Raw genomic sequence first — 19359 nt, 5'->3', positions numbered from 1 at the left:
GATGACGGAGCAGCTCTACGGCGGCACGGCGGCGCCGGACCCGGACTCCCGGTCTTCCTCCCTCCTCACCCCGGAGCAGCGTGCCGCCTTGCTCTTGGTCCTCGTCCTCTTGTTCTTCCTGGGCCTGCTGGTGGTGCGATGCTTCCGGATACTTTTGGACCCGTACCGCAGCATGCCGGCGTCCAACTGGACCGACTGCACGGACAAGGGCGCCTTCGACTACGGCGTCGTCTCCTGACGGGCGGCCTGAGCGGGGACGAGGCGACGGGAGACGCCTTGACCTGCTGCCTTCTGACCGGACTGAGTGAGGAGCAGAGAATAAGATGGCTGCCGTGTGCAACTTTTTCTTTCCTTCCCTCAGTGACGCGCACCCGCTCGGGGCCGACAACGAGGCGCTCTAAAGGGGCTCCGTCGGTCGACTTAAGACAATCGGTTCAAATCGGTCGGTTTGTCTCCGATTCAAAAGCATTTCGGGGGCGTGCAAAGGTTATAAGGGCGAGTTTTTAATCTGTGAATGATGAAATATGAATTTGTGCGTTTATCATAACGAGCTTTGATGCATCTGGTCGAGTATGGAAAGGGTTAAGCGAAATTTTGCTGTAAACCGAACGCTATATTTCAATATCGTGTCATTTGTGTGCATGATATAGCTCATTCATCGCCATAAATTCACATAAAAAAATATGTACACTGATGATAATACCAATAAACTGACTAATACATGTTTTTCCCCAAAGTGTCCATCGGGTTATTCCAAATGTTTTGCGGCCTCGTGATGTCTTTTGCAATCACGTTGAAAGTCCGAGTGGGACTGCAGGGGGGGGGCACGAGGTCCCTCATTGATGTCTTGGGCCGAGCAAACAAAGACCCACTGACCCCCCCCCCCCCCGGACCCTCCACGCATGTACAAAAGTTCCTTATTGACCCAAAACTGTTTGTGAATGAAAACAAACATTGCTCAAGGTTCACAAATATTGCAAAATCCAACTGAACAAATGTCACCGAGTATGCCGCAATATGAGCAATAGGGCTCAGGTTAACATTCATAAAAGTTTTTGTAGTGAGTCCAACAAGGAAAAAAAAAAATTGCGTTGCTGTCGACTCGTTGCAAAAGACAAAGCAGGAAATCAAAGACTTGGAAGGTGTGGCAAAATCCTTTCCACCGAAGTTTCTGACCAAATGTTTGGAAATGCGATCGATGGAGGCGCTCGTGCACGCGAACCTTCCGGAAGGCGGCCTATAAAGGCGGCGGGGTCCCGGTCCTCGGCGCTCCTCGGCGCTCCTCGCTCGACTCGACTCGACTCGACTCGTCTTCGGTCGCCATGGAAACTGCGCGCCTCGTCATCCTGTTTGCTTTGGCCTGCTCGGCCGCCGTCGGCGCGCCGACGCCCGACGACTGCGCGCCGTTGGTGACGCCGCTGTCGCTCGACGACCGCCAACAGGTGACAAACAAAATAATGAGGATTCTCCCCCCCCCCCCCCCCCCCAAAAAAAAAAAACAGGTGCGCGACAATTACACGTTCGTTCGCTAGGCGGCAGAAGCTACAGTCGCCAGTCGAGTATGTTTTTGTCTCTTATGGCTTTTTTCGCACTAGCACCTGCACAATAATTTCACAAAACGTCAAAGTCATTTTTTTGTCGCAGGCCACATGGTAGCGTAACGAGGTTTGGAATCAGAAATCAAAGGTATTGTTCTTTTTGTCAACTGCTTGCAATATCTCAAGGTTATCGTTTCTGATATGACAATTTGAAACGTATCTTCTTAGAAAAATCCCGGAAGTCGATCCACGTGGTTTACCTTCGCGGGCCAGATCTGGCCCCCCGGGCCTCGTGTTCGCCAAGCTTTCTTTCTACTCGCCGCCGACGTCACGGCAGCGCGCGAGCGATCACGAGAGTTGCGCGTACATTGCGGCCTTCCCGTCTCTTTTTTCGTGATTTTTTTTTTTTTTTTTTTTGCCTTTTCCGCAACGTCGCGGAGTCGCGCTTCGCTTTTGCCAGAGCGCGACTAACGCGTGCGCGTGACCTTCGCAGATGTTCGGCCAGAAGAATTTCATCTCGGCCTTCACCGACGACGCGGCCTACAACGCCATCCTCCGGGTCACCGAAAGCACTCGCGTCACCCTGAGCGCCGCCGCCCACAACGACAAAGATGTGGTCCTCTACGAGGAGATGAAGATGTGAGTGCAAGTGACGACGCTTTGGCGACTTTTCGCAGCTCTTTTAGGAGTGAATTTTCTTGTTTTCAGACCGGTGCCGCAGTGGCCGAGCTGTCGAGCGTTCGGCCTCCGGGGTTCGAATCCCCGTGGCGCGAGCGTGGCTCTCCTGGCGGCTCCCGCTCGCATTCATTGGAGACTCTAAATCGAGGCCCCGCCACGCTATTTGTTTATTTGTGATTGACCGGCGACCAGTTGAGGGTGCAAAGCGCCCCCCCCCCCCCCACCCCCCCGGCCCACGACCGGCGCCCCGACCTTTTTACAGCAGCGGTGACTTTTTGGAGACTCTCCGACCGACCCGTGTTTGCAGCTCTGAGCTGTCGTGACTTTGTTTTTTGACTTTTAGTCTTTCGCGGTCGGCTCTGTCTCGGACGAGCGCGGACGGACCTCTCGCGACGGTCTGACGGCTCTGGCCAGCGCTTTCTTGGCGGCTCTTTCTCGTAAACGTGTTCCCGACGCGCTTTTCACGGGCGGGTCTCGTTTCCCCAGGAACGGCACCTGCTACGGCACCAGGGTCAACATCTCCATCGACGGCGACGTGGCGTCCACCCAAAGTCAGCCATCTTTGCGGTTTGAGCCCGTCTCCCGCGCGGTCCGTCCGCCGTCGACCGTGACCGAGGTTCTTTGCGGTCCTCAGTGCGAGACATCTCGTCGCGCTTCCACCTGCTGCCCACCTGCGACGGCTGCCAAGTGCTGAGCATCAACAGCACGGCTCGCAACCTCAAGACCTTCCTGGAGGCCTTCAACATCCACTTGGACGAGGCCGTCGACGACGAGATCGCCGTCCGTGCCCTCTACCTGTTTGGTGAGGAGCCAGAAGGTTTTTTGAACCGCGCCGGCGTCGGTGAAGGAGCGATCCGCGGACGCGCCAGTGACGTGACGCGCTTTGCGCTTTCTGTGAGTTTTGTCTACCATTATTCCGTGTAGCCGAAGTCAAAATTGAGCCGAAAACAAAGACGGCACCGCTAGCTCAATGCTGGAACAAAATGGCAAAGTCCATTGACAGGCTAAGAGTTAGCATGGCTAGTTGTGAGTTTGGAAGCTTCGTCTTTCGGTGGCGTCAAGGCACATGTTTTGGAGGGCCATTCCGATATTTGGCAAATGCAAAAACGCGACGAACTGCTCCGTTCCATTCCAAACGTTTGGATCGAATATCGCCAGCCCAAAAGATGACCTTTTCCGACGTGAATCGTGTCTCGAAGGGAACCACGTGAGCGACGCCGACTTGCAACGCTTCCAGAAGCAGGCCAGCTGCTTGGGCTTCTCCGGAGAACCCGTCTTCACGATGGACCCCAAAAAAGGTTCGGGGCGCCACGGCTTCGCTCGGGACCATCTTGGCCTTTTTTCAATGTATTTCCTGTTTCTCCCGCAGAGTTCTGCGACGGCCACAAAATCATCATGATCAGCTGAAGCTCAATAAACTTGTCATGAAGGACAAACGTGCATTTCTTGTGTGTTTCGAAAGAATGATTCCGTTAACGGGAGCGACGACCCGCGCGCCCGTCCTCAAGCGCGCAAATCCCGGTCTCGGGGGGCCAGAGCCCGCCCTGAACCGGTCGCCAGTCGGAGTCAGCCCAGCGGACCGCTCTGGGCTCGGCAAGTCAGACGGGCGGACCCGTTCGAGCCTTTCAAAAGAGGATCGGGCGGTTAGCTCGCAACCCCGATGGCGTGCGAGCGAATTGCGGAAAACGTTTCGTTTCATTGACTGCACGAGAAAGACGAGATATTTCGCGTTCAACAAAAATCCTGAATTGTAATTTTCTGCCCAAAAAGATCGGTTGGGGGGGCGGGGATTGTTTGACGCGCCGCTAGGGGGAGCCCGGACAATCTGCGTCTCTTTCTCTGGGGTTCATTAGCATCCATGAGGCCAGGTGTGGAGGGCGCCGGCAGACTTCTTTGTCTTTTATTAGCTTTGCTCATATTTGCATGGTTTGAACCGATTCAAAGTATTTGAATGTCATTCTCGCGAATGACGTCTTTTGTTGTCGCGTTGTTTTAGAAACGCTCGGTGACTCGACGCGCGGCAGAAGCCAAAGCAAATAACCTTTGAACATCATTTGATGAGCAATTAATAAAATAAGACTTTGGAATCTGTGTGAGGGTGAGCCGGGGGCGGGGGCGGCCTTAAAAGCCCCCCGACGCCAGGCGGGGCCCTGACTCTGCCCTGTGCAGACGGAGAGCAGAAAACGACGACCTTAAGATGGCCACGACGACGACGACGACGATGATGATGATGACGCTGGCGACGATGACGGCCGCGACGACCTACGTACCCCCGCAGTTTTTGGACGCCTGCGACGACGCTTACAAGCCCCTCCCCGCCAAGCACCTGGATCAGGTACGTGGTCTTGGCCCGGCGGTTCCGGACCGCGGGTCTGCATGTATTTCAACGTATTAAAAGCAGCAGCAGTGGGTCGGTGTGGTGAGCCGTCGTTCACCCCCCCCCCCCACACACACACACACACACACGCCCTTGACGATCGGGAACGCCTCAACTACGCACATCCACAATAGTGTAGCCGAATTCCAGACATCGCCTTTACGTAGCTTTCGATCCACACTGACGACTGCGAAGAAGACTAAATGTGATCGGCTGCAGAGAGTCGGGGTGGGCGCGGTCTCGCGCAGGTGTTGGGCGAGTGGCGTCTGGATTGGGGCGCCGCCGAGTTCCTGCAGATTTCCAATCTGGCCAGCTCGCACGTGAGTCTGCACCCCAAACGGGAGATCCTGCGCTTGCTGGAGAGGAACAAGTACCGGTAAGCGAGCGCGCCCGTGTCACGGCGTGTCCTCGCGTTTGACGCAAAGTCGCGTTGGTGCGTTGCAGCGATAATTCATGCGTGACGTACTCCTTGAACCTGACTGCTCCCGCCGACCCCGCCGCCGCGGACCCTTTGGTCTTGGAGGCCGTCCTTGACAGTGAGTCGCACACATCCGTCGCGATGCCGCGGTATCAAATATTAGTTGTTGCTTGGGGTTTTTTTTTGGGAGGAGGGCGGGTGGAGGGGGGGGGGAGGTCTGGAATTGGTCGCTTTTCAAAAATGGAAGCGCTTTAAAAGCTTTAACCACGTGTTATGAAATCGGGAATCGTGGTCTGGAACTCGAGGGAGGAATTCCAAATAATCGTAAGGAGCAATTATTATTTTTTTGTGTGTGCGCGCGCACGCGCGCGTCAGGAGCGATGAGCAACGGTTCGCTGTTGCCGATCAACGCTTCCTTCAAGCTGCATTTCTACGAGAGGTCGTCGGAGGCCATGTTGATGTTTGTTGAGGCTGGCGAGATGGGTCGCTTCCTGCTCAGCTACAGTGGGTGCGCGTGCGTGCCGTGCGCCAACACGCCCACACACACTCGCCGTTAAAAGTGCGCGTGCGTGCGTGCGTGCGTGCGTGCAGCGAGAGTCGGCCATCGGGTGGATTCGTCCCAGTTGCAAGTTGAACGCGTGAAGCTGGCGAGAACGGTCCAGTGCTCGTCCTTCGTCCCCAGGCAACCGTTCATCGACGACGGCGCGGCAGGTGAGACCGGCCGTCGGATCAGCGAGTCATTCGTCGGACGACTAAACTTTCGATCTTTCCTCGCAGAATTCTGCGCGGCGGACTCGACTCTGGAGCAGTGACGAATACCAAAATAAAACGACAGTTGTGTGGATGCATGATCGCGTCAACTTTATTCAAAGAAACATAAACGGGTACAAAAGGAGCCATCGTGGGGCTCATTCAATACTCCGTCAGGCACGAGGACGAGACGCCGGCACCTCGTCCTCATCATAAATAGGAAATGACAAAACATACAGACGCGCGTTATCAATGTGAACGAGTTTGGAGTTGCCAGATGATGCTCGACCGTGCGGCCATTTTGAGCGAGGGCGGCTAAAAAGAAAACGGGGAAGAAGTTGCCACGCGTGCGCTTGTACGAAGTGGCGTGGGACTACTACAAATACAATTTCACATGCAAAAGTAATTGTGGGCATTGTTTTTAGCCAATATTAAAATATATATATACATTTAAATTACACGGAGAGCAAACTGATAAAATGATGTTACTCTATGTGTTGAGAGCAAACACTTTTTTTGCATCAAGTTTTAGCATTTCAAGGTCCATATATTTCCTTAGATGGGAATGTCGCCCCGCCCAACATGGCCGCCCAATAGGCAACCAACCGTATCCGTGCGAACGGACCAGCGGCGTACCCGCGATGTGCAGTACCGAAAGTTTCCTTTCGACGGGCTGTCAAATGTTGCGTGTGCACGACTAGCGGCGGGCGGAAAAGAAGGGCCGATTGGCCGCGCAGGACTTCCGGCTGCCGTTCACCCTCTCCTCGGGGGACAGGTCGCCGTTCGCCGCAGGTAGCGCACAAGCCGGCGGGACCAGCCGGAGAAAACCTTCAGCCGGCGACCCATCTCGGCGCAGTAGCGCAGGGCGTCGAACGCCACGGCGGGCGGGGTCGGAAGCGACGGCGCCGGAGGGACGGACGCTCCCGTCTGAAAGAGACAAAAAAGGCGGACGTCGCGCTCGCTGCGTCGTCCCGGCGCCGAGGGCCTCACCTGCCGGAGCGCCGTCCCGACGAGCGCGGCCAGCCGCAGCAGGTGCGCGCCGGCGCCCCCCGCAGACCCGCGTCGCGGGCCGCCTCCTCCAGCCAGGCCACCTGCGCGCGCAGCATCCACGTGCGCGGGCGCAGCTCCGCCAAACTCTCGTTAGCCTGCGGCGACAAACGGCGGCGTCTTTTCTCCGGGAAAGTGAATGTGGCCGTTTCTCCCGGGTGGGGCGGGGGGCGATTTTCCCAGCCCATCCACAATCGCGACTGCCGCAAAGTTCCCGATCGCGTTTTCACGTTTCAACGTAAAGCATCTCAACGTGAGGAATTCACACCGCGACGCGGCACATTTATTTGCCCGGCGATGGAGGGAAAAGCCGTCGAAAGTGGCGCTTACCTTCAATGTGTGAAAGTGAGCGGCCGTCATCATCACGACGGGAAGAGTTTCCAGTCGGACCTCCAACAAATCTTCATCGCGCTGGAACACAAACGGAAACTTTCAATTGGAAACGCCGACGCCAGAGAGGACGGGCGGTAAGGTCGCGACCCCGCGCTGCAGCTGTTCCGCCGTCCTCCCGATGGCGTCTACGCGGCCGCCTTGAGCGCGTCGCCGAGGACGGCGTCGCGGGCGGGGCCGCACCGCGAGGTCCGCAGCAGCTCGGCCAACGGCAGCAGGCGCAGCGCGCCGGAGGCGGAGTCACGCAGCACTGGCCGGGAAAAAGCGAGAAAAGATGCGATGAGGAAGGCGACGGCGTTGCGGTGGCGTCAGGGAGTCAAAGGCAAGTTTGCCGATGAGCAAAATACCTTTTGCGCTCATTTTAGTGATTGCACCGAGACGGCGGGACCTCGCCCGTGCGCGGGTTTTCGCTGACGGCGGACCGACTTCCCACATTTCTCCTCTGGCGAATTTCCGACGGGCCGAGGCGGCGACCGGGGCCGCCGTCTTTGACTTTGACCGCGGCTTCTTCTTTAGTTTGACTTTGATTTCTTTTCCATTGACGCTAACTTGAAGTTTGGAGCACTTTGGTTTCTTTCAGGTTTTTTGACTCGACTTTGGTTGACGTTCCGGACGCTTCCTTTGAGATTCCTAAAGAGCGGCTCTTTGCCTCGGCGTTCCGCTTTGGCTTCTTCAAGTTTCTCTTGGCTTCACTTTGTCTTTTATATTCATATGAGTTTGTTTGAATTTCACCTGAGGGTGAGGTTTAGTTCTACTCCAGCTTGTTTGGGTTCCACTTCAGCTCCACCTCCACCGCTTTGAGATTCACTTACGCTCCACGTTAGCGTCTTTTAGCACCTCTTGGATGACAGTTGGCTTGTTTTAGCGCCACTTTAGTTCCTTGCAGCTGGTCTTAAACCACTTTGACTTGATCTCATTTGAGCTTCTCGAGCACATTAACGTTCTATAGGCGACCCGAATGAACTCTTCCGGCCTCTGCCGGGGAAGACGAGACACAAACAACGCGGTTCACAACGTCTGCCCGTCAGAGCCGTGACCTTTTTGTCCGCCCACCCCGATGACGTCACGACGACCGCAAATGACGTCGCGGCGTTCCGTTGTCCAGACGCCGGAACTCTCGGCACGAACTTGCGAGCGCGCCGACGGCGCAATCGTGCAGGCGACGACGTCACCGTCTGCGCATACGCACGCGTCGCGAGCCGCCGGGCCGAAGGCGCCGATCGTCTGTGACGTCCTGACGTTTTCTTTTTTTCATTTTTGTTTTCGTTTTTGGGCGGGGGCGTCACGCAATCGGTTCGTTCAGGATGTCATGTGGTCGCCACCACGCAACACCCTGACGACCGTCGTCCAGTCGAGTCGGCGTCCCGTTTGAAGATGCTAACGCTGACCGAACGGCGGCGGGCCCGCGGCATTCGCAAGGGTTTCTTCATTTTTCGCTTAAAAAAAAAATAGGATTAAGCAGGAGGATATCACCAACAAGTGGCTTCCATCCATTTTCCCAAGCACGCATCCTCACGAGGGTAGCGTGGCGCGCCGGAGCCTATCCCGGCAGTCATCGGGCAGAGGCGGGGTACGCCCCGAACTGGTCGCCGGCCAATCGCGGGGCACACGGAAGACGGACGACAGTCGTCGCTCACGATCACAATTTAGAGTCTCCAATGAATGCGAGCACGTTTTTAGGATGCAGGAGGGGAGCGGAGCACCCACGCGGAGAAAAGCCACGCAGGAACGGGGAGAACATGCAAAACAAACATACGCTACACATGCCAAAGAAGGGCGGCGATGCACTACTTCTGTTCAAATTCACTTCGGCTCAATTCCTGGGCAACAAAATGCAAAACTCAACTTTTGTCCAAATGAACCTGAGCAATTCACCTCAACAAAGTTCCTCTTTTGCCAAAGGGAAGCTCATCAACCAGTCTAAAGATGCAAGGAGGCTGCTCCGTTCGATGAATGGTCGCCCGCGACGCCGTACGCCCGCCCTGGCCGCGCAAAAAAAAAAAAAAAAAAAAAGAGAACCAAAGATCAAACTTACGTCTCATGTCGTGGGTCCGAGTGGAATAAACAAATCCAGCATGTGTGTGTGTACGCGACGTGTGAAAGTTCCCTTTATAGCGTGTTAAGTATGACACATCACCTGAGTCATCGGCCGGCCACCGAAAAGCCATTCAGGCATCAACGCCCACGCTTGACGCCCCCACCCCCACACACATATCCGTCTGACTCAAACGATATTTCTTTGTAAGTGGACTGGATTTTGAATCAAGCAGAAAATGACCTGAGTAATCCCCCGTGGCCCCGCCCCCTGAAAATGACATCATCGCGCCATTGGCCATCGAGACGATTAAAACGCGGTGCTAAAAAATGCGTCCTCATCTCGGAACAGGAATCACGCCGCGGTTCTTTTGAAGGAAAGGGGTGGGGGGGGGGGGCACCCTGGAATGTTTCCTTTCATCTCGTCGCACTTTTCCAAATCGTCCTGGAACGTGAGCGTCCGACCGAGTGTGTTCGCGTCTTCTCAGAAGTGGCGAAGGATGACGTCGGCGGCGGGGTGACGGCCATTTCTCGAGAAGCGGCAGTGAAGCCCCGCCCACTGCAAACTTGCAGGAAGTGGTGCCGGGGGGGGGGGGGGGGGAGGCTACCTGCGTCCGACGTCATGGTGCGGTCCACTCAAAATCGTTTTATAGCGATTCATCGTTCCCTAAAATCCCTTTCAAACAATTTGGGGGTCACGAAAGCACAACTTTTTGCCATTCTTACAGTTCCTTTGACCAAACTGAGGCCAAACGTGATACCGACGTTGAAAAATGTCGTCAAGGCACTTTTTTATATTTTGAAGCAGCTCGGAAAATTCCGGAAGCTTCCGTCCAGAAAACCTCGCGCACGGCAAACGTTCCTAAACCCTCCCTCGCTGATGAAGTCCCGAACCTCAGTCGAAACACGGCGATGTCAGTCCGTGCGACGGATGGAGAGCGCGCCTCCGAGGCGGAAAAGCTTCCAAAGGAATTGATCGCTTGGATGCAACAAACAATTCGAAAGACACATGAGCCAGAAATTGGGCTTTTTTTTGCAGTTTCGGAGCAGGAGGACGGCGTCGTGGGAAATGCGTCGATAGGAAAGTAACCCCAAGCGGGTTGGAGTGGGGCCGTTTCGCTCGAGCCGATCAACCCTTAAAATCAAGACGGATCCAAAGACACGTTAACGTTTATTATTGCCTGTGAAGGACGACTTCCCAGAAAGAGACGTGGACGAGCAGCCTGCCGTTTGCCGGGGATGGCTGAGTGGCTGGCTGCCGGCTTAAGGGTTCTTCCAAATGTCGAAGGCAGAAGAAAGCAACAAGATGAGATCTCTTCCACGACGGCAAAGGCCGGCCGGTTTGACAAATCATCTTCACGAAGAACAGCAAGTGTTTGGGCGGAAACGACAGCCGGCGAAAGACGCAGAGCGCAGATGGGCGGACGCGGAAGGCCGCCGGCCGAGCCTGATCCCGAGCGAGGCCGTCGCCGCCGCCGCCGCCCTCCTCGAGCAGCTCGGTGCACTTGTCGCTCCCGGGATCGGAGGTCAGCTCGCCACGGGCGCCAACCGCTGAGGGACGGAGACGCTTTGGTCGCAAAGGTTTGCCACTTTTTCTGCTAACGTGTTCGACTTACGGGCTGGAGCGTATTCGGCTGGAATGAAGAAAAAAAAAACAAAACAAAACCAAAGGCATGAAACAAACAACCTCGTCTCGTGACCTTCCGGGCAGACCGAACTCACCTCGTCTGCTCACGTAAAGCTTAGCGAGGACCACGACAACCACCAGAGCCAGGACCGCCGACGGGACGGCGACGGCCACCGCCGTGGCCAACTTTTCGTCTTCTTCACACAGCAACAAAGGGAGAGGAAAGCGGCAAACATCAAGGATCGCTCCAAAAGGAATCGCAGGTGTTCGCCACACGCCAGTTCGAGCGGCGACATGCCCGTCACCTCGGATGCGCGCATTGCTCAGGATGTCGCCGGTGTCCAGCGCGGTGACCACAGCGTCCTCCACCCCCGGACAGCCGGAACACGCATTGGTAGCGGCCTTCCGCGTCGGCCGCCGACGTCTGGAAGGTCCCGTCGTGGTTCCGGAGGATCTCTCCCGACTCTACGTCTCCGTGGAGCCGTTCGCCGTCCTTCATCCAGAAAAGCTCGGCTTTGTTTGGGTAGAAACCTGTGGCGTGGCAGGTGATCGGGGAAGACGGCGTCTTCTGGAGGAGCGACACCTTGGGAATCTCTACGGGCCAAGTGAGACACGAGAGAGGAGGAAGGTTGAAAGAGAAGGCCTGAGAAAAGAAAGGATCGAGAGAATCCAAACGCCTGACTTTCGTCCGCATTCGTACAGCAATGGGCGGAAAATTCAGGTTCAGTGTCTTGCCCGAGGACACTTGCACGTTTGAAACGCCGCCTGTGACGCCGCGTTCTGCTCACTGAAGCACGGCTGCCGAGAGGTCGGAGGGCAGCGAAAGTGTGACAGGACGAGAGGAGGAAAGCACGTGCATGTGTGATCCGTCGATGGATCTCCATCCATCCAAGGCAAGCAAGAAAGTGCGCGAGAGACGAAAAGGGAAAATGCTACGGGTGGTCCCGCCAAGAACGTGAGGGTACCTGTTCCGACGAGGAAGTCCCTCCCCTTGATTAAAAACCTCTTCAACCAAGACGGACATTGCTCAGTGTAGTAATTTTTCCTGTATTGATTGAACAGGTCCCATTGATCCATTCTGTGTTTGGTGAAGACAGATTGGGGGTGAACCGCGATCCACCTCAAGGTCTCCAACTCAAATACCAGAAAGTCTTCTCCGTCACAGGCGATGTACTGAAAGCCGTCAACCTCGTCCGTCTCGTCGTCCCATTCGCAGCCGAACATCACCTGGAACGTGAGCACCTGGCGGTTGGGCACACAAAATCACATTTTCGTGACGGGACAGGAGCAGGTAAACCAGGAAAACAATCCCAATGGTACGCTGCCAAACCCTGACAAAGCAAAGCCTGTTACGTGCCCCCCCCCCCCCCAAAAAAAAAAAACTCCTTTCATCCCTCCCCGCTCAGGAGAATCAGAAATGGACCACTTGGCGCTCATTTTTTTTTGCCTTTTAAGTTCCTGATGGGCTCACCACCTGTGGGATGGGCCACGAGGGTCAAAGTCGGGGACCTTGGCCCTCTGCTCCCTGCCGGGAGCCTCAACTGCTGCGGGAGGTCCAGACGTTCTGACTAGATGTCGTCGTCGTCACCTCTCCGCACGAGGCTCGGACTCTGGTTCCGGTCCTCCAGAGAGCGCTTCGGCCATCTTCTGCGAGCGGGCGGCTGGTTGGTCCGCTCGGGCGGGCGACAAGGATAGACGCCCTTCGCGCTCGACAACCCAAACGCCTTTCCGGACAACCTGAGCGGTCCGGCCGAGGCCGATTCAACACCCTGAGCGGAATCGCGACCTGGGCGTCTTTTAACAGCTTCTTCGTCGAAAAAGGGAATGTACACAAACCTCCGGTTCTGTTGAGGCGCTCTCGATCCATTTCAAAGTTGACTTTGAAGCTGTACTGATTATCGCGACAGTCCCGCGTCACTTTGTCCCAGTGGTGAGGCTCGTCTGCCGTGATCGTCTTCATCCAGTCCTGCAGGGCTTTTGCTTTCCCGCTCCGGCTGGCGTCGTGAGAAATGGCAACGCCGTCGACGTAACCCACAGTCGAGTACTCGGGGAAGTTCGGAATTTGATAGGACACGATGGTGAAATAAATCAGCGAGTGAATCGCTGAAAGAGAAAAAACTAAATTGTCACGTCAGGAGGATCGAAACGAATCGTAACAACGTGAGTTGTCGACTTACCGGGCGTCACCGTGTGGATTTGCAGAGCCGCGACGAGCAGGTTCGTCTCCGACATGTTTTGCACAAACACGCAAAGTCAGGACAGCGACCGCAAACGGGAAGACGCGCCCTCAACAGCGCCACGCCCGAGGAAGCCAATGAGAATTTAGCCCGCTGGCTCATTGCGAACTGCGCCACTTTCGCCACGTGACTCGAATGAGCTCACTTTGCCAATTTTGACAACAAAAAAGAAACAAGTAAAACGTCTTTTGAGGCAATCGTGTGGGCGCGGCCTGTGAACTTCTCATCACACTGGTTTGCCCGCATTAATCGCGGGTATATGTTGGCAAAAGTTGTCGGGATCTATGAAAATCAGTCAAAACAAACAACAAACAGTGGCGAACGGGGGCCAGGGGTTTATTTACAAACCCAAATCTTGGAAATGATCATTTTGATGTGAATGCTCTTCTGTTTAAAATCCTTTTTATCGAAATAAAAACCCATTTACAAGACAACAAAACAAGGTGGGCCTTAAAAAAAAAAAAAAGAAAAACAATTAAAACGAACCACTTTTATTGGGGACGGTAAATATGAGAGTGAAATTTGGACTGCAAGTGTATTTGTTGATTTAAACTTTGGCATGAAGAATTCTTTGATTTTTAACAAATACGTGCTTTTCTTTCTGTTTAAAGGCTTCTCCCGTGTTAAGAAACGCGACAATATTGTCTTTAGACACACACACACACACACACACACAGCCATGCCGTTGACTTTGACACATCCAACATGGCGGCTTCGCTGCCTTACGCGCTTATGCTAGGTGGAGTTTTTTTTTTTTTTTCTTTTTTTTTTCCCCCTTCCTTTCTAGGTACAGCACGTCTGTGTCCTGTTAAAGGCAAGAAGAAAAGGAGACGACGAAAGTCCCCCATAAATGCTTCCCGACCAAGAACCGGCGCGCGGTGCCCTTTTCGGGAGGAGGTCGGTGATGGCGGTCGGACCGACCGCCGACTTTTGTGTGCGGGAGTGAGCGAGCCGGCAGCTACGGGAGCTAATGTGCTAGCATGCTAAGGATACATCTGCAAAGGTTTCAAACGCTCATCGCCTTCATGTGCCCGAGATGACAGTCAGAAACATCGGTAAAAATGACACATAGAAAGGATCGCGTCCCAATGGAAGTGTGGATTAGAACGCAAAGCGGCTATTATGTTGTTTGAATCCGAACGGTCGGATGCACACGACACATTTTAACGGTCCTTCTACACTGGAAAAAGAACCCAATCGCCCTTTTTTTTTTTTTACCCGAGAAGATAATGAAATTATGTATATGTGAAACACATTTCAGTCACGTGCTACTGAGGTAAATACAAAGTCATATATGTTTTTGTTTTTTTTTTTTGTTTTTCCCCAGAAGAGGAGCATAGAACAGTTCCGCCAGGTGTAAATTGATGTGACCAAAGACGGAATTTTCCTTTTTTTTTCGTTTCGTTTCGTTTTTTTTTTTTTTTTTCTCAGCCAGTCGAGATGCAAAGTCGGCTCGGAATGGCCACAGCAGCTAGACCAAAATTGAAAAAGTGGCTTCTGAAGTAGTGTGGGAAAAGCTCGTCTCTTTGTCGGTGGAGGAAAACCCAAAATCGTCGAGCTTGATTCCTTCTCAACCTTTCGTGGCCTACTCGGGGAAGGACGCCAGTTCGTTAAATTATGCTTGGCTAACCCACTCCGTTCTCCGATTGAGTGACAAGTTTGACTTGAAAGTATGGTAGGGGCCCAAATCCCAAGGGGGGTTTGTCACGTGCCCTGGAAATGGATTGAACAATATTCCCGATAGCGTCGCCTTCAAAATGCCTCCATGATGTCGCGGTCTTGCCTGGGATGAAAACAACGCCCTTCTGCTGTGGTTCGAGTTGACTCCCCGCTCCCTCGGGAAGACGAGAAACCCGTCGGGAAAGAAAGACGCCCATTGGCTGACGTCAACGATCCTTTGAGGCTGGCCCGAGAAAGAAAGGACCCCGATCTCGGCAGAGCCAGTTTTGGGCCTCCCTCTTCAGCGCCGAGACCCGACGGCGACGCGTACGTCGAATGTGAAGTTGTTGCCTTCGAGGCTTGCGTGTTTTTGGGCCCATCGCGCCCAGATGCCGGCCGCCGCATAGGAACGCGGCGCCGATCGCCGGACATGCAGTCGTCTTGGCCGCAGGCGGGCGGCGACTCGGTGGTGCAGTTGCGCTTCCCGAGCGCCCAGGCCTCGGTGCTGGACGGCCTGAACCGGCAGAGGGAGGACGGTCGCCTTTGCGACCTGGCCATCCACGTGCAGGGTCGCGTGTTCAAGGCCCACCGCTGCGTCCTGGCCGCCTCCTCGCCGTACTTCCACGACCAGGTGAGACCGGTCCCGTTTTCTCGCCCGCGGTCCGTCTCGCCGGCGATTTCGAGGCGTTGAGCGGGATGTGGTCTGAAGGTCCTGCTGAAGAACATGTCCCGCGTGTCCATCCCGGCCGTGATGGACCCGCTGGCGTTCGAGGGCGTGCTGCGCTGCGCCTACACGGGCCAGCTGAGGATGCCGCGCCAGGACGTCGTCAACTACCTGACGGTGGGCAGCGTCCTGCAGATGTGGCACATCGTGGACAAGTGCACCGAGCTGCTCAAGGAGGGCGGCGGCGGCGGCGGCGGCCTCGCTCGGGATCAGGCTCGGCCGGCGGGGTCCCGGGAGCAAAGTTCCGATGCAAGTATGCAACTTGAAACTCTTTCAAAAAGGCCTCGTTGTGAGCGTCCGGCGCTGTAACGTGCTACCGCAAAAGTAATTAGATTACAGTTACTTTGTCACCAATGGGACGAGCAACGAGTTGTGGCTCGTGACTTGAAGAAGACGTGGCCCGTTCGGGTCCGGAATGCGTAGAGCGCTTCTTTTCTGAAATACGGTACTTCGTCGTCGATCACACGATCCGCAGCGACGCTTCAAAAATGTCAAGAAGTTATTGGTTTATTACCAAGTAATAAGTTTGTTTCAAGTACTTTGTCATCTCGCCGAGTTACTTTTGAAATCAAGTCATCGCGACCGTTTCTCTGGAGAACAAGCCACCAGTGAAGTGCCAACGTTCCAAATTCGCGTCGTCCGCCACGGACTCGTTTTGTTCGGTGTTGGTTTTGGGCCCGCCCGGGCGACCCAAAGACAAACGGTCTCACCGTCTGCGTTATTCTGCAAAGTACGCAAGCTAATTCTCTGCATCGGCCTCGTTTGTGTCGAAAAATGTAACTCGTGATGAAAGTCGGATGGCGAGTTTAAAGTCTGGAATTGTTGTGGCGTCGCACGTGCGCGCAGGAGCCCCGCAGGGGGCGAGCCGAGCCCCGGCCGCCGAGAGCCAGTCTCCCAGCAGCACCGACTACTTCTGCCCCGGAGGGGCCGCCCCCGCCGGGGGGGAGGGCTTCGCCATAGAAGCGGGGGCCCGGGAGGAGGAGGACGACGACGACGACGATCGGGACCGGGAGCAGGAGCAGGGGCAGGCGCGCCAGCGAAAGAAGGCGAGAGGAAGGAGGAAGAAAAGCGGCAGCTCGGCGTCAGAGGAGGACGTCGGCGTCGGCGACGGCTTTGGCGTTTCCTCCTACCAGGTGACCCCCAGCAAACGTCTTTGCGTGGTCCGCGTTTATCCGTAGAAAAGCAAAAGCGGCACAAATGTCACCCGAACGTCCATCTGCCCCCGCAAAGGACGGCGAGGGCGCGTCCCACCGCGGGCGCCCCGGCGAGCGGCGGGGAGCGGCGGTCGAGGCCGAGCGGGCCGAGGCCCGTCCCCCCGTCGCGGTGTCGGGCGAGGCGAAGGAAGGAGAGGGAGAGGCGCAGGAGGAGGACCGCGACGAGCCGGACGGCGGCGAATTCACCATCTCGCACGTGCGGACGTTGTCGGCGGAGGTCGCCGACGCGCAGGTCGGCCGCGTTCAAGTCCATTTTAGTCGGGTTTTAGCGGGGATGCGACTCGGAGGCCCCCGGGTCGGTTTAGACTGCCCCCGGTGGCCGAGGCGAGGGGAGCGGCGCGGTGTCCATTGAATTGGGGCCAAATTCTTTCAATTTCTTTAAAAAAAAAAAAAAAAAAATGACAGTATTGTACGGCGCTGAAGTGATGAGAGAGAAAACACGGCAGACCTTTCGGGTCACGGGACCGTCCCGTTCGTCGTCTTTGGCCTTTTGCCGCTCGCTCACCTGCGCCTGCAAACCAAAAACGCGCCAAAAAAAAAAATAAGGGAACGAACGCTCCGTGGCAAAAGTTGCAACAATTTCGGCGCGACGGACGGAGCTGTTTGGAATGTTTTGCTGGCACGAGAGAGAGTCTGAAATCTTTCCCCAAAACCTGAAACCCGACATGTCCGTGCGTCCAGATGGACTTCTGCCAGTCTTCCCAGGACTTCCTCAAGTGGGACGCGGCCTACGCTCAGCGAGACCAGGACGCGGCGGCGGGTCCGATCCCGAGCCGGGGCGCGGCTCCGCCGGGTCCGGTCCCGAGCCGGGGCGACTTCTTCCCTCTGGACATGCAGGTGTTGTGGGGGGGGGGACCTTTTAGGAAAGGAACGAGGCGACTTGCGAGCCAGCCGTCATTTTTGCTCCCTTTTGGTTCGCTTCACATCAAGCCGTTTGGCAGATTGAGGGAGAAAATTTTCCCCGCATGATTCATGCACAATGTTTGGGCTTGACGATGATTGGCGGGTTTACAATTTAAGCGCGAGTCTGGTTTTCACGACTGTTAACAGATATCAAATGTCCCCCCCCCCCCAACAGGGCAACCAGATCCTGGTCTACGGACAAACGTCAGCGTTCTCGGCGGACGCCCTGCCGACGGCGCCGCCGCCTCTGAGCGGAATAATCGGCGGCGAGCACGGCCCCGCGTTGCCGGGAGGCGGCGGCGGCGCTTCCGGCAAAGTCTTCATGTGCCACTGCGGCAAGACGTTCACCCACAAGAGCATGAGGGAGCGCCACGTCAACATGCACTTGGACCTGCGACCCTTCCACTGCCCCGTGTGCGGCAAAAAGTTCAAGATGAAGCATCACCTGACGGAGCACACCAAGACGCACACGGGCCTCAAGCCGTACCGCTGCTCCGGCTGCGGCCGCAAGTTCATGTGGCGAGACAGTTTTGTGAGGCACCGGTCCCACTGCGAACGGCGGGGAGGGGGCGGCCCTCGCTTCCTCCTCCCGCCGGGCGCGGAGGCGGAGCCTCCGGGGCCCCCTCGCGCTCGGCGGCCTGCCGTCGGGACGCGCCGCCCGCTTCCGTCTGACTAACGGCGGTTAGCGACGGCAGACGACCGTCGGCGCGAGCGTCTAACCCTGCTAACGACGCGCGATGGCCACCGGTGCGACGACGGCCGAGACCTCTTTCTCGTCGCCGAGGCCCGCGTTACATCACGTGACCTACGTGCGTCCCCCCCCCCCCAAAAAAAAAGTTGCTGCGCGGCGTGAGCTGATGATTCTCTGGTGACTAGTCACACGGCACGGTCACGGTTCCTCCCGGCTGCACGTAGCGCCGCCGCCGCCGCCTAACTCAACGCATCATCTGCGTGACCGAAACGGACGGAAATGCCGCGTACGCAATGAAAGCGGCTAAAAGTTTGGCAAACGCCGTCCGCCGGCGAGAACCTGACAGCGGCTCTTCCCGATCAAAGCAAGAATTTGGATTGCTGATATGTACAATGAACACGCCGTGACGGTGGCGTTCATCTCGCGAGATTTCAACCATGTTGACGACTTTTTGTGCATGAGTCCGTTTTTGCTTGTTTGTGCCCAAAAGAAATCCAAATAAAGGAACCCCGACGTCCTCTCGTGTCCGCTGCGACGAGCGCCAATCAATCAATGACTTTGCAACTTGTATTTCGCTTCAGAGTTTGTCATTTGTGAGGTTGCGGGTTCAAAGCCGGCCCCGTGCCCGCCATCCCCGAAACAGGGACACGAACTTGCCCGGAAGTGCCCGGCCGGGGGGGATAACGACACCTCATGTCGTAGAATACGACTGGCAGACTTGATCTGGGACCATTTGCCCGGCCCCCGGTCCGAGGGGTCCTGGGTACGCGGGCCCGTTCACAGCTGCTCCGTTTTTCTCGTCGGCGCGTTGGACCGAAAGACGTCGAACGCAGGCAGATCTCGTCCACGGAACGGATGTCGTTGCGCGGCCGGTGAACTGGACTCGGTTCGGGCAGCTGTCACGTACGACGTGAGCCCCCCCAACAACCCGGTCCCGACGGTTCCGGCAAAGAAGGCCTCTCCCGGACCTTCGGCGCCTCCCGGCCGCCGTCGCCCGGGCTCGCGGCGCCGCCTGGCGGCGGCCGTCGGCGCCGTTTTCCGGAGGCGGCCGAGGATTTCCGAGCGACTCCCG

General features: G+C 56.1%; 4 protein-coding genes and 1 pseudogene across 6 annotated transcripts; 4 read left to right on the top strand and 1 right to left on the bottom strand.

Annotated features, from left to right (window-relative positions):
- Position 1: 1 nt before the first annotated feature.
- Positions 2–781, top strand: LOC133503042 (cortexin-3-like). Its single transcript, XM_061824156.1, has one exon. The coding sequence runs from the start codon at positions 2–4 to the stop codon at positions 236–238; it is 237 nt and encodes a 78-aa protein (XP_061680140.1). The 3' UTR covers positions 239–781.
- Positions 782–1023: 242 nt separating this feature from the next.
- Positions 1024–3652, top strand: LOC133503004 (uncharacterized). 2 transcript variants are annotated; one of them, XM_061824073.1, is made up of 7 exons: positions 1476–1559; positions 1645–1686; positions 2032–2177; positions 2703–2767; positions 2851–3018; positions 3416–3514; positions 3586–3652. In XM_061824073.1, the coding sequence occupies exons 3-7, from the start codon at positions 2032–2034 to the stop codon at positions 3621–3623; spliced, it is 516 nt and encodes a 171-aa protein (XP_061680057.1). In that variant the 5' UTR covers positions 1476–1559; positions 1645–1686; the 3' UTR covers positions 3624–3652. The 2 variants fall into 2 exon arrangements, with proteins under 2 accessions (XP_061680047.1, XP_061680057.1); XM_061824063.1 differs by lacking the exons at positions 1476–1559; positions 1645–1686 and adding an exon at positions 1024–1442.
- A 200-nt stretch (positions 3653–3852) lies between these two features.
- On the top strand, positions 3853–5961 carry LOC133502993 (saxitoxin and tetrodotoxin-binding protein 2-like). Of its 2 annotated transcripts, none has more exons than XR_009795599.1 (6): positions 3853–4551; positions 4842–4969; positions 5038–5129; positions 5387–5519; positions 5603–5722; positions 5789–5920. XR_009795599.1 is itself a non-coding variant. In XM_061824047.1 (6 exons), the coding sequence occupies exons 1-6, from the start codon at positions 4414–4416 to the stop codon at positions 5821–5823; spliced, it is 642 nt and encodes a 213-aa protein (XP_061680031.1). In that variant the 5' UTR covers positions 3853–4413; the 3' UTR covers positions 5824–5961. The 2 variants fall into 2 exon arrangements, 1 of the variants encoding a protein (XP_061680031.1); XM_061824047.1 differs by having other exon boundaries at positions 5387–5515; positions 5789–5961.
- Positions 5962–9942: 3981 nt separating this feature from the next.
- LOC133502677 (major histocompatibility complex class I-related gene protein-like) lies at positions 9943–13721 on the bottom strand (annotated as a pseudogene).
- A 154-nt stretch (positions 13722–13875) lies between these two features.
- On the top strand, positions 13876–18418 carry zbtb22b (zinc finger and BTB domain containing 22b). The gene is made up of 6 exons (XM_061823663.1): positions 13876–15386; positions 15465–15732; positions 16326–16612; positions 16710–16925; positions 17375–17530; positions 17772–18418. The coding sequence occupies exons 1-6, from the start codon at positions 15186–15188 to the stop codon at positions 18270–18272; spliced, it is 1629 nt and encodes a 542-aa protein (XP_061679647.1). The 5' UTR covers positions 13876–15185; the 3' UTR covers positions 18273–18418.
- The last annotated feature ends 941 nt before the right edge of the window (positions 18419–19359 follow it).

Source organism: Syngnathoides biaculeatus, chromosome 1, assembly GCF_019802595.1.
Source record: "Syngnathoides biaculeatus isolate LvHL_M chromosome 1, ASM1980259v1, whole genome shotgun sequence".
In the NCBI taxonomy this organism is placed as follows: domain Eukaryota; kingdom Metazoa; phylum Chordata; class Actinopteri; order Syngnathiformes; family Syngnathidae; genus Syngnathoides; species Syngnathoides biaculeatus.
This window is presented reverse-complemented; position numbering and strand designations above follow the sequence as displayed.

What these genes read in the sequence shown, in the direction of transcription:
- LOC133503042 (XM_061824156.1), top strand. Translation starts at nt 2, where the DNA reads ATGACGGAGCAGCTCTACGGCGGCACGGCGGCGCCGGACCCGGACTCC.
- LOC133503004 (XM_061824063.1), top strand. Translation starts at nt 1,323, where the DNA reads ATGGAAACTGCGCGCCTCGTCATCCTGTTTGCTTTGGCCTGCTCGGCC. An exon ending in CGCTCGACGACCGCCAACAG is followed by an intron (nt 1,443 to 2,031) that starts GTGACAAACAAA and finishes TGACCTTCGCAG; the next exon opens with ATGTTCGGCCAGAAGAATTT. An exon ending in CTCTACGAGGAGATGAAGAT is followed by an intron (nt 2,178 to 2,702) that starts GTGAGTGCAAGT and finishes TCGTTTCCCCAG; the next exon opens with GAACGGCACCTGCTACGGCA.
- LOC133502993 (XM_061824047.1), top strand. Translation starts at nt 4,414, where the DNA reads ATGGCCACGACGACGACGACGACGATGATGATGATGACGCTGGCGACG. An exon ending in CTGGAGAGGAACAAGTACCG is followed by an intron (nt 4,970 to 5,037) that starts GTAAGCGAGCGC and finishes GGTGCGTTGCAG; the next exon opens with CGATAATTCATGCGTGACGT. An exon ending in CATCGACGACGGCGCGGCAG is followed by an intron (nt 5,723 to 5,788) that starts GTGAGACCGGCC and finishes CTTTCCTCGCAG; the next exon opens with AATTCTGCGCGGCGGACTCG.
- zbtb22b (XM_061823663.1), top strand. Translation starts at nt 15,186, where the DNA reads ATGCAGTCGTCTTGGCCGCAGGCGGGCGGCGACTCGGTGGTGCAGTTG. An exon ending in CGGAGGTCGCCGACGCGCAG is followed by an intron (nt 16,926 to 17,374) that starts GTCGGCCGCGTT and finishes CCGTGCGTCCAG; the next exon opens with ATGGACTTCTGCCAGTCTTC. An exon ending in TCTTCCCTCTGGACATGCAG is followed by an intron (nt 17,531 to 17,771) that starts GTGTTGTGGGGG and finishes CCCCCCCAACAG; the next exon opens with GGCAACCAGATCCTGGTCTA.